The sequence below is a fragment of the Pleurodeles waltl genome, chromosome 1_2 (assembly GCF_031143425.1).
Source record: "Pleurodeles waltl isolate 20211129_DDA chromosome 1_2, aPleWal1.hap1.20221129, whole genome shotgun sequence".
NCBI lineage: Eukaryota > Metazoa > Chordata > Amphibia > Caudata > Salamandridae > Pleurodeles > Pleurodeles waltl.
In genome coordinates, this window is record NC_090437.1 from 670,991,628 (window position 1) to 671,003,874 (window position 12,247).

Genomic DNA, 12,247 nt, shown 5'->3' on the forward strand with positions numbered 1-12,247 from the left:
CAGTTGGATAGAGAGCAGTGGGAGCTGCAGAAAGCCTTGGTGCGGGGTCACATGCTCCTGAAGACTGTTTGCTGTTTGCGAGGCACAAAACCCTTTCTACATCTGGCCCCAAATCACAAATTGGACTTGATATTTACCAAAATGCATTTTTGCGATTGCAAACGGCCCGTTGGGACATTTGCGATCGCAAAAATGTTTGATACATCTTGCCTATGGAGTTTAGCAGAACAAGATTAGCCATAGTTATTGTTGAAGGAATTACATGGGCCATATCATAGGCACAGCTACTAACTATAGTCCACAGAATTCTCGGATGGAAGACTTCAACTTATGGATGAACAGCACTGAGAACAATCAAGACATAGGCAGAAAAAATGGATGGTTAAAGAGGCAACAAAATAAACAAGTGAAATGTTATAGCGCAAGGTCGGCCTGGCTGTATGCCACATCAGCATTTTCACAGTATATTGCAGGCTAGATAGCTGCTACATTGAGAACTCCATGGTCTTGCAAACAATCGAACCATGAAAGTCCTCAGAGCTCTCTTCAGTTGTTGCCTTCTCCAGTGTAAGCCTCGTTTAAACATTTTTGTCAGGACAACACAAATATTGTAATTGCCTTTATTATGTGTAGACCCACAGCAGCAACAGATGCATGGATTTCCCAGGCTAAGCGCTGAACACCCTTTATGATAACTGACAGTGGCAAAGCTGTCAATCACTCATCTTTCTCTAGGTATGCCACATCAAAATGTATTCTACTTATCCACCTCCCAGCTCCGCAGTCTGCCAAAGTCCAAAGAGATGCAGATAACGTCATTGCTTCCAAACTAATAGACCCAGAATAATGAATTACCTTTGGCTTGCAAATTTCATGCAGGTACACACAGCTACAAAGAAGAGTTGCTGATGAGGCATTATTATCAGCTGCTGTATTGGCATTAGCTGGATCAGCTCCTTCCGATGAGGAAGTGGTTAGATGGGGGCAAGAGTGTGGCAACACACGCTAAAAGCATTACTTAGGATCCTTTTAGATACAGACTTACCCAGGCAACCATGTAGGAGTCTGGAACTGTTACAGCATAGGCCGGACCCAAAAACAGGGAAACATCAAATACCCATCAAACATCTAAGTGTGAATCCGATGAGTAAAGCTCATCTTTCCTTTCCCTGAAATAAATCCATTTTGCTTTGCAAGTGCGGAGAAGCCTCCATGTGAGCAAAATGGTACTGATGAGCTCCCACTCTTCTTAATGTTTGTGTTTATTTTATTTTGGGATAATTTCTGACTTTTGCATATGAAATGTGATTATTGTAATTAATTAGAACTTGCTAATAGATTAACCGGTTTTTGGTTTTCTAGAGGACTAGAATAGGACGTTTTTTAAAATGTTATTTTTTGTGTATTTTCATTTATAAAAAAAATTCTGTCAACTGATAATTATGTAAAAAATTAACTTATAATTTTTTTGAATTATTCGTTGATTTTTAATTACCTCATAATTGGTTGAGCAGTTTATTAAATTGTGTTAATTAATTGTATATTTATCATCATCATAAAATCTTTATTCGGTTGTCAAAAGCAACCATAAAAGAATACAATACACAAATATAAAACCATCTCAAAACATTTACACATAAAAGTACCAATCGATAAAAACTAATCAGTTTGCAGTCTCCTGGACATCAAGGCAGCACGTAAAAAACATAATACAGCAAAAACAACAAATTAATTGGGGAGCATCTGCAAGGAAACCAGGGCCACCCTTTCTTGGGGGAAATTAAATGACTTCAACATGGGGACTAAAAATTGATTTCTAGGCCTGCTAAAATAACTACAAAACATAACAAAATGTAGGGTGCCCTACAGAGACCTATTGCCTCAACTGCAGGGTAACCTGCTGTCGAGCGAGGCCCAGTGTGGTGGAGAGGCCAATAAATGATGAAGCAAGTTGAACCTAAACCTAGGCAACAGAAACCTATTTTGCTGGTGGGAAACCTGAGATGAACGCCGTTTGCGAGGCACAAAAGCCTCTCCGGTATGCAGAAATGCATTTTGCGAGTCGGATCCGACTCGCAAAATGCATTTCCGACTCGCATTTAGGAAGGGGTGTTCCCTTCCTATTTACGACTCGCAATGCAATTCAATTCCATTTGCGACCGCGGAATCGCAGTTACCATCCACTCGAAGTGGATGGTAACCCAGTCGCAAACGGGAAGGGGTCGCCATGGGACCACTTCCCCTTTGTGACTGGAAAGAAATATATTTTTTCAGAGCAGGCAGTGGTCCAATGGACCACTACCTGCCCTGAAAAAATCCGAAACTAAAGGTTTCGTTTTTTTTTTCATAGTGCAGCTCGTTTTCCTTTTAGGAAAACGGGCTGCACTTAGAAAAAAAAAACTGCTTTATTAAAAAGCAGTCACGGACATGGTGGTCTGCTGTCTCCAGCAGGCCACCATCCCCGTGAGTGCCCATTCTCGCAATGGGGTCGCAAACTGCGACCCACCTCATTAATATTAATGAGGTGGGTCTTTGCGACCCCATTGCGAGTTGCAGAAGGTGTCTGAGACACCTTTCTGCATACCAAATTGCGACTTGCAATTTGCGAGTCACAGGGACTCGCAAATTGCAAGTCGCAATTTGGATTTTTGCTACATCTGGCCCTTGGTAACTTGTTACCGAATCGCAAATTGGATTTGTGACTACATACCTATTCGGTATTAGGGAGGGGCATGTCAAGGGCATTCCTTCCTAATACCGAATCACAGAGGTATGTATGATTGTTTTGTGACCGTGAATGTGGTCGCAAAACAATTGCAGTTAACACCAATTTCAAATTGGTGCTAACCCATTCGCAAAGGATTCCTCTTTGTGAATTAATGCAAAAACATTTTTTAAGAGCAGGCAGTGGTCCCATGGACCACTGCCAACTCTTAAAAAAAAGGAAAGAAATCGTAATTTTTCTTTTTAAAACGCATCCCGTTTTGCTTCAAGGAAAACGGGTTGCTTTTTTTTTTTTTTTAAATGCTTTATTTAAAAGCAATCACAGACATGGTGGTTTGCTGAGCGATAACTTAATTGCGATTCATGAAAAATTGAAATTTGGTAATCGCTATTGGAATTAATTATACATCTGGCCCTATGTTTTTGCTTTTTAGGGAAATCATCTTGCTTAACGAACTGCACCAGTTTTCCATTAAGCCAACAATGTGAAAATATGTAAGTTGGTAGCTCAGCGAGCAAAACATATGTTGATCATTACTGTCTGCATTGACACATGGGTTGTGCACACTCTCTGGTGTGCCATTTCTCTATGAATTACTGGGGCCAACTTGCCCGTCTGGTGGCAATGCCTGACTTACCGGAGCCAGGCAGCAGATGGGTGTTGCAAACCACCTTTTTGGAAAATGTATGTGTGGTAGGGACTGAAAGCAACGTTGCCAATCAGAATGCTAAAGTAAGTTAACTGCATCTTGATTAGCTTCTGAAAAGTAGAAGCTGACCACTTACTGCTGTGCTCTAGGCACAAGAGGTGGGAGTATCCCAAGTTTCAGACCAGTAGCATGGTACAATAGTTTTGTGACTAACCCGGTACACCCACAGCAGCAATAGCTGTATTCCTTTCCCAGGCTAGGCGCTAAATAGCCATCTTAATGGCTAATGCATCTCATGGAACAGATTTCTGCACTGCAGCTAGTCTCTGGCTGTATGGGTTAATTAGGCTATCCATAGCCACTTCTTTCCCTGATCTGCAGATTTGTGAGACTGTGATTGTCCATGGTGGGAGAAAAGATGTGCATGTGTCTATGTAGTTGTGTGCCTCAATGGGCAGTAAACTGTTATACGTATGCCCATGTGAGTTGGGTGTTTGCTTATGTCAGTTTGTACCCAGTAGGGCGTGTGTTTGAAGGTGCCTGACTGGGTGCACATATGTGACTTTGTTTTGGAGCTTCTATTCCTCTGATTCTGTTATTCTGTGTATGTGATGAGCATGGTGCAAAATCTACTGGGCTTATCACAGTTCCTAAAAGCATGCCTGGAGAGCACCAGAAATCATGTTATTTGTCAACCACAAAATTCCAGAAAATATTTGTGCTAGAGGACAAGGAGACTGAGGATCATTCTCAATGTGTTCATAATCATGTGGCAACACTCTTAATAGAATAATGTTGACCCATAATAGTACCCTCAGTTTGAATCTTGTACACCTGTATATCATCAGGCAAGTGACATTTACGAGGTAGGGTACTGGCAACATGATTGAATATTTTGCATTATCGAAAGCATGGGACATGAAGGTCTCTAATTTATCCATTCTCCAAACCCTTAGGTGACGTGGAAGAGAGATTGTGAAGGACATTATACAAGGACTCCATTAAGGCGAGGAAAGAAAATAAGAAGAAAGGCCTAGGAGCAGCTAAGGCAGGTGTGCACCAATAATGATACATCACAATTCTGGTAAATAGTGAATTACCTCTTCTTCGAGAATAATTCCAGCTCTAGCACTGATGTGACTATCTTGCTGCATACTTTGGTGACCCATTCAACCAAGATTTATGATTCTTACTCCTGGTACAGTACCAGTGCAGTAAGTGTCGCCCTGCAAAATTGTGGGTGAATGCAATCATTGTCCGTAAATTCAAGAAGGGGGGCCCTGGGAACTCTCAGTGTTACAGACTGATCTCCCTGATTGACTCAACAGCAAAAGTGCTGGGCAGAATATTGCTAGATGAATTGGATAACTGCCCCACTGACCAGGGCATCTTAATGACAGTGTGGTTTTGGGTTTAGGTAGGGCTTGGGAACAATAGACCAGTGTCTGAATCTCCACCTTGTGATAAGTAAATATGTGTCAGCCAAGGAGGGGTGCCTTCACCTTGCCTTTATGAACCTTAGCACAGCATTTGACAATGTTGATAGAGGCAAGCTCTGGAGGATGATGCTGGAAAAGGAAGTCGAGCCAAAGATTGTTCATCTACTCTCAGAACTCCACGAAGATGTAGAGGTTTGTTTCAGGTTTTATCCAAATGGTGAATGCACACCCTCAATTAAGACAGGGCTGCATTCTGCCCCCTTCCTCTTCAGCCAGTAATAACTGATATTGATGCATACCTTCAGGGAGTAGAGGATGACTCACCTAGAACGAGAACAAGGAGCCTCCTAGTCTTGATGTATGCTGATGATTGCATCCTTATGCCAAGAACAGGTGTGGACCTTCAAAGGCTGCTTGACAGTTTTGTTATGTTCCTGGATGACCTGAGACTATCCAGCAACAAAACGAAATATTTTTCTATGATATGTGGCCAGCTGATTAGTAAGCCTAGTCCTCTTTTTGTCAGTGGTACCAAATTACTTTCATGTATACCTTTGACAATATGACCACCTGGAAACATCTGTTGAGGGAGAGAGGTCTGCAACTTGAGCAGACTATTGCATCACTGTTCAAGTTTGCCACCAAGTTGGACGCAATAATTAAAATCTAGAAGGCCAGATGCATCTTGGTTATTTCCCGTGAGACTGGTATTAGAGGACTTTGTAACTCTGCACAGCTGCAAATTGGTGAAAACAATTTTGTATGCATACTGCTCTTCTTACCTAGTAGTGTCCTTGCTTCAATATGTCTCAAAGAACTTGGCCTCCAATTCCAGGGGGCAGATAAAATATTGCCCAGACTTTGTTATGGCTTCCGATCTGGGTGAGACAGGAAGCTTCATTTAGTCAAATTGTGCTAACTGATTCTTTCAATCGAGAAAAAGCCTGTACCGTCAGATAATTGTCCTATGTCAAATACCAACTGTACTCATTCAAAAGGCAGGATCTCTTTGACCAACCACAGAACTGCACCCCCTCCACTAGAGCCTTTATAAGGCTGAATTATTGGGCACTTTGGTAAGGGAAAGAGTAGCAACTGAGCTAGGCAAGAGGATGGTAAAAGCATATATGCATTAATTATAACAAATTCTATGGAACCATATCTGTACAACATACCGAGATACCAGCGGTATTATCTTGTAAAATTTCTACTCAGTATGGCTCATTTATTGGTATCTTACCCCTTGAGTCCTATCATGACAGTGATCTTATTTTACGTCCTTGTAACTCCAGATCACATCAATCACAACTGCACTTTTTTTTCTTTTGTGATTTATATGTGGCTATGGGGAAGAATGTTTTATTGCCTTTACTGAGAAATCTCAATATTAGATTGTGCAAGCGGCCTTACATCATCTCCATATTTTAGATTCTGGCATGGTCTGCCATACAATTTACAGATACATTGCTGCCTTAGTAAGACTGTACAAGTTGGTGGGCAAGTAATTACAGAAGGTAAATGATAAAAGCCATTTACAACAACCTACGTACTACAAGCTTCATTATGATTGTGAATAGTGTTACTACTAGTCACTCTTTTGTCACTGTACACAGGTTTTACTAATGAGTTTTTTTTTGTTTTGATTATTGGAAGCTGATAACTGCGATTTGTGTTTGCACTTATGCGCATGGTATAATGGTGAGCTGCTGTCTACAAGAATACTGTAGCTCATGATAATGTGGTGCCACATTTTCACATATCGTGATTTTGTGCTATAATGATTTATTCCATGATTTCAATGAATTTGTTCATAATTAATTTGTTTGTATTCTTTTATGGTTTTTTAAAGACTCTTTTGACTGTTTGACTTGTGCTAGAGACAACTTAGTGGTTATCTGACACAGCTTTGGAAAATGGAAAATGTGCATCAAAAACCTTGCCAGTAGAAATAAAACCAGTTGAAAATATTGTGTAAGGAATGTGATTCTTATAAATGTTTTTCTGACACTCAGAAGTCCATCAACATTCCCCTGCCAGAAAATAAAGTACCAAAACTATTGCTCCTGGTATACATCTCAAAGAAGCCCCTACATACCAGTATCCTTCTAATAAGTCACTTATGTCGCTGCACCAGAACAAAATATTTCTGAGCAAACATTAACAGTGAGCGCGTATGACAAGAATATGCCCCTATTCACCATAAGATCAACACTGACAAAGTATGACCTAACATACCTGGCAATGATGTCATTCCATGATGAACAGCTTCACTGGAGATAATGTTCTCTGACTTTGTGGTGAATGGTGATTGTCTGAATGTGTCTTCAGAAAAAAATGGGCTGCAAAGAAATATTTATGTTTTAGTGCTCAATGTTTAGAAAGGCATTACAAGCAGACATAAATAAGGATATCCTTGGATTCTATGAGCATGTTAGAACCAATTAACATAAGCAAAGCCAGTTTTACTCACCTCCTCCTCCTCCTAGATGGATTGTAATGTTCAATAGATATACACAACTATTTATATGTCAATTTTATGTGGTATGAAACATCACAAACCTGGCTTTTAGAGGCAGCTGAGACAAGGAACTGAGAGTCGATGAAATTCTATTTATGATATTGTACAGTTTGCAGTAGAACGCAATATTATCAATACATCAGTGGCTTTACATGAATGTAATCACAATGGTTGGTATTACGGTGCAAAGCAGCAAGTCCATTGTGCACAGGTATGAGAATTAGACTGTCAGGGCTATAAGTTATTGGTGTTTTATACAGAGGATAACTGAAATACATATTTAAATGGTTAGGAATCCGATGGCAGAGGCAACAGGAAAAGAAGGGGTTTTAGTTAATTTTTGAATTAGAGTACAAACAGGGACAGCCTTTTGTAGACAAGGAGAATTGTTCCAGAGACTATATGCATCTGGAGAATAAGCATGTGTATAGGTCTTTCCTTTTTTGCATTTGTGGTTTTGAGGCTGGCAAAGCTTGGCTTCTCCTGACCTAGCCAAGCATAGCATTGTTCAAGGCCTTGCAGATAATGCAGACAATGTAAATGTAATTCCGGTTGTGAGAGAGAGCCTGTGTACCTCTTTTAGAAAGAGGTGAGGTATTTTTCTGGCTTAATCAGTAACCTCTGATAGGAACGTGCTCTCAAACTGAAGTTGCAGCCTTTGCCAGCGGTAGTTACATTTGTATTATTAGTAACTTTCTTCCAATTTTGGGAGCCTTAAATATCTTTGCCTGTGCTCAGCTGATTCCTTGTTTGGAGCTCCTGTCACTTCACACCTAGCTGGGACCCCTTGTTCAGCCTGGGCCAGAATAAGACAATAAAAACAAAAGACACACGAAGGAGAGGATAGAGAGGGGAGATTAGTCTTGGGCCTTCATGCGTCACATTAGCTTCTGAAGAGTTTCTGTAGCCCTTTTTCCCTATGATGTTGTGGGACAAGGACAACACTTTGGAGCCACAATTAAAGGTAGGTCTAGATCATGCATTGGCAGAAAGAAAGGGGAGTGAAATGTAATAGGGTGTATTAACAGGCCTGAGATGAAATTAGGAAGCAGGAACAAGTGCAATAGCGTTGAGCAAGAGGTCAAGAAATATTAGGTATTGGATGCATCTAAAACTGGAGTAGCTTATTAGTCACTACGCATATCACTGTGAAAGAAGCTGGATCACACTGAGAAATGTCAGGAAGGAAAAACCATGGTTATTATTGGCTAAGAGATCATCACCAATAGCCCAGCGGATTTACTTCCTTAAAAAACATGTGGCACACTCCCAGAAGAAAACTTCCTGGAACAAAAATGATAAAGAAAATTCCATGAATAGTTCACTGAAGAAAACTTGCCTGCTTTGGTAGTGGAGCCTTCAACGTAGACCTCAGTCTCTGTGTAAAGTAACTTTCTCCAGCTGTAGTAGCCCTTGCTGCCTGCTGACCCACCAAGGTATAACTCAGCAATGGTGTGTACCCTAAACAATAACCTCACAGGAGGCTGGAGTAACCATCACACTATTCAAACCAACAAAAGTGCCCCTCGTGCATCAAATAAATCTATTAATTCATTTTGCATTTCATGTTATACAATTCACAAAGAGAGGAGAAATATTTTGATTATTCAACACTTTAATGTAGAACAAAGTTTTATTATGCAAGTACCCTATTCATGTCCCATTTAGGGTGGGACAATTGAAAAAAACGGGGGTCAAAAAAATTGTGTTTCCCACGTTTATTCTAATAGGGTATTCAGACAGGACTACAGCCCAAACCGCATTTGGCAGGAAGCTAGATGTTGGAGCGCAGATCTTGCTTTTTGTTATTTGGTGTAAATCCATTCAGTAGTTTTGGAGTTATTAAAGGAAAAAGAAATATAGGCATTTTGGCTAAGCCTTTGCCCAGATCTCATGGTGAGATCTGATTGGCTGTCAGTACTTCAAACAGGAAGTGCTGACAGCCATCATGGGACCAATATACATAAAAGCACCCCACTGAAATGCTTTGTAGTCAACAGCAGGTTTTGAGGGTTACAAAAAGAAGAACGTATAAAGGATGATAACAAATTGATGGAACCATACTGATTTTAGGAATTGTGTTGTGTTCTAAGGCGATTTTACCGTGTGAAAAAACCTTCTGCTGGATTTCATGAATTATGTTTGAAAGAAAACTATTTTCTCGGGATTTTCCCATGGAGGTTATGGAAGGTACTCCACTATTTTTCTCAGACATATGAGAAAGAAGTCTGACATTCTCAGTAAAACATGTACTTCCAACAGGAGCAACCTGTCAGTTGATTCCCTTGTGTTCTACTGCAGCCTCCCAGAGAGTTCTAAAGAACAACTAGAGAGCTAACAGTCTTACTTATGACAAAAGTGTGGCACACCTGAAGCAATCTTGATTGAATCAAACTGGTAAAACCTAAAACATGTAATTTAGAATGGAACAAAATGAGGGGTTCATTTTGTCAAATAAATTATGGTTAGGGCTGTAGAACAAAAACTTAGGCCATGTTTTAAGTGAGATCTCAATATTTTCCTCTTCTATTTCATTCCAACATTCTGGCATGCAGAATGAAAGATGCACTTTCAACAGCAGCAGAATCCCTGGTGAACAGCAGCTTTACTAGAGTATTCTAATGCACAACTAGAGTGCTAACATTCTGAATTAATGCCAAAAGTGTGGCACATGGGAATGACATCTTGATGGGATGGAAGTGGAAAAACTGAAAGCATACTGCAGTAAATGAGGAAATTAGGGAGCTTCATAGTAAATCCACACTCACTCACTCAATAAGTATCTTTAGTCGGTTGTTCCCAACCATAAAGTGCATGAACTAAACTGGAACGGCTTAGAAAATTGCCATTTAAGACATTGAATTGGTTGTTTACAGCCATAAACTGCATTAATTAAACTAAAATAAGCCTAAAATCACCATTTGTTTCCCACCATAAGGTGCTTGAATTAAACAAAAACAAGCTTAAAATCGTTATTTAAAAAGGAACATTGAAATTTTCAATACAATTACGATGCTATCCTAAGAAAAATCAAATAAAAACTAATACATAAAAATCCAAATTATTGTCTGTGTTTTATAAGATAATGACCTGGGCTATTCTCAGTATGCCTTCTCTTGATTTCAAATGACATCTTTATTATAATTAAATGTACATGTGCCTTTGAGATGTAATGCCGAGTATGTACTGAGAAGCAACTAGTCAATAAGACTTTAGATTTCTATAAAATTAATTTGCCTTCCCTTACATTAAGGATTTTAGTGCTAGGATGCACTTTGGAGAAGGTTGCTTACCAAGGTAACAAACTTTACTCCTCAGCATACCAATGGAATTGACGTGCTGGCCAGCCAGTTAATAACTGCTTGCCTACAAGTGGGTATTTTCAACTCCAAGAAAATTGGCTTGAGTAGTGTCTTCCTTTATTCCAAAACTCTTGGGCATGTTCACATTACGTGGCTTATTGATTTCATTTTGTAGCTGCCTAAGCAGCATCTTGGCTCTTGTTTCTCAATCTTCCATGATGGGAAGAGGTCCTTGGAGTCAAAAAAGCCAAAACGAAAGAGCATGAATCGCCGTTTTGTAGCTTGATGAAAGTGTGTAAAAATATAAGCTTTCTGGTTTCAAGTTGAAACAGGAATACAGCACAGCCCATGCATGCCACCGCTTTGCAAGGCTGTTCCTGTCTTGCATGAATGACTGCTTCTTTTTTAGCAAATGCTGCTCGCCCCATCTTACTGACCCATGCTTCTTGTAACTCTAGTTCTGTCAGAGCTTTCTCGAGGTAAGCGCCCCACAAGTTGGAATGTTTTTTCTCCATTTGGGCTTTTATCTCAAGCCAACATAAACTGTTCAAAGTTCCCCAGCATGATGTCTCCAGCACAATGCCACAAAGGAATTTAATTGTTGGTATTTCTGGTGTTGTAGGCCAAATTCCAAGCATACCTAAGCAGGCTTTTGTTAAGAGCTGATTTGAAATGTCAATTTCCTTACCATGCCATATTTCAAGACTGTATGTCAAATAGGGTAACAATTGGGCCGCTATCACTATTAATAGATGACTGTGTGATGAACCACACAACTTCTTTTTCAAGAGCTTGAAGGTGAATATTAAAGTCTGGGTTTGTGCAAGTAATGATGTGTAGTGGTTAGCAAACGACAGTGTCTTCCCCACAGTGACTCCCAAATATTTGTATGAATGGACAGACTCAACCTGCTGTCCTTTGATGAACCACCTATGCGCCTTGTATTTGAAATTTGCTAACCGGACTACTTTTGTTTTCAGCAAATTCAGCTCTAATCCTTCTTGCTCAATATAGCTTACCAAGGTATTGGTTACTCTTTGCAGGCCGATTGGTTTTTGGCTTAAGATGACTATGTAGTCTACATCTTGCAGACACATTATCTTTTTCTTTGCCCAGATGGGAGGAAGGCAATCTACTGCAGTCAGGTAACTATTCAAATTGGCTAAATATAAATTGAATAAGCACGGGGCCAAGATGCAGCCTTGTTTCAAACCATTTCTGGTACAAAATTTTGAAGTGACTCTGCTGCCATCCCTAATTTTATGTCAAGACCGGAGGCTCGTATTATGCTTCTCTATCTTGTTTTATTTTAACAGCAGCAGTCAAGAAACTACAACTCCCCTGGGGCTTGAAAAAACAGGAAAGCCAATGGGAGGTCAAGAAGTAATAACTAACGCACCAATCACAATGTCAGGACATACGTAACCACTAAGCTTGACTGCGACCAGCCCTCTTTCTTGCTGCTCGCAGTCAAGATAAGTGACGTTTTATTTTTCTCTCATGTTTTTCCTCTATTTATATGATGATTTAAGTGCTGTGGCTTCACTATCGCTACCGCTAGACTGTTCTCTTTACCCTTGTGTGTTTAGTGTGCTATTTTAGGCTTCAACGCTC

At 40.0% G+C, this 12,247-nt stretch overlaps 1 protein-coding gene across 3 annotated transcripts in view; it reads right to left on the bottom strand.

Annotated features, from left to right (window-relative positions):
• The window catches only part of ZNF827 (zinc finger protein 827), a 521,420-nt gene that overhangs the window by 118,327 nt on the left and 390,846 nt on the right, over positions 1-12,247 (bottom strand). For all 3 annotated transcript variants that reach the window (XM_069242614.1, XM_069242613.1, XM_069242615.1), the window contains exon 8: positions 7,049-7,152. In XM_069242614.1, the coding sequence (XP_069098715.1) occupies positions 7,049-7,152 (104 nt within the window). The remainder of the gene's footprint in view (positions 1-7,048; positions 7,153-12,247) is intronic.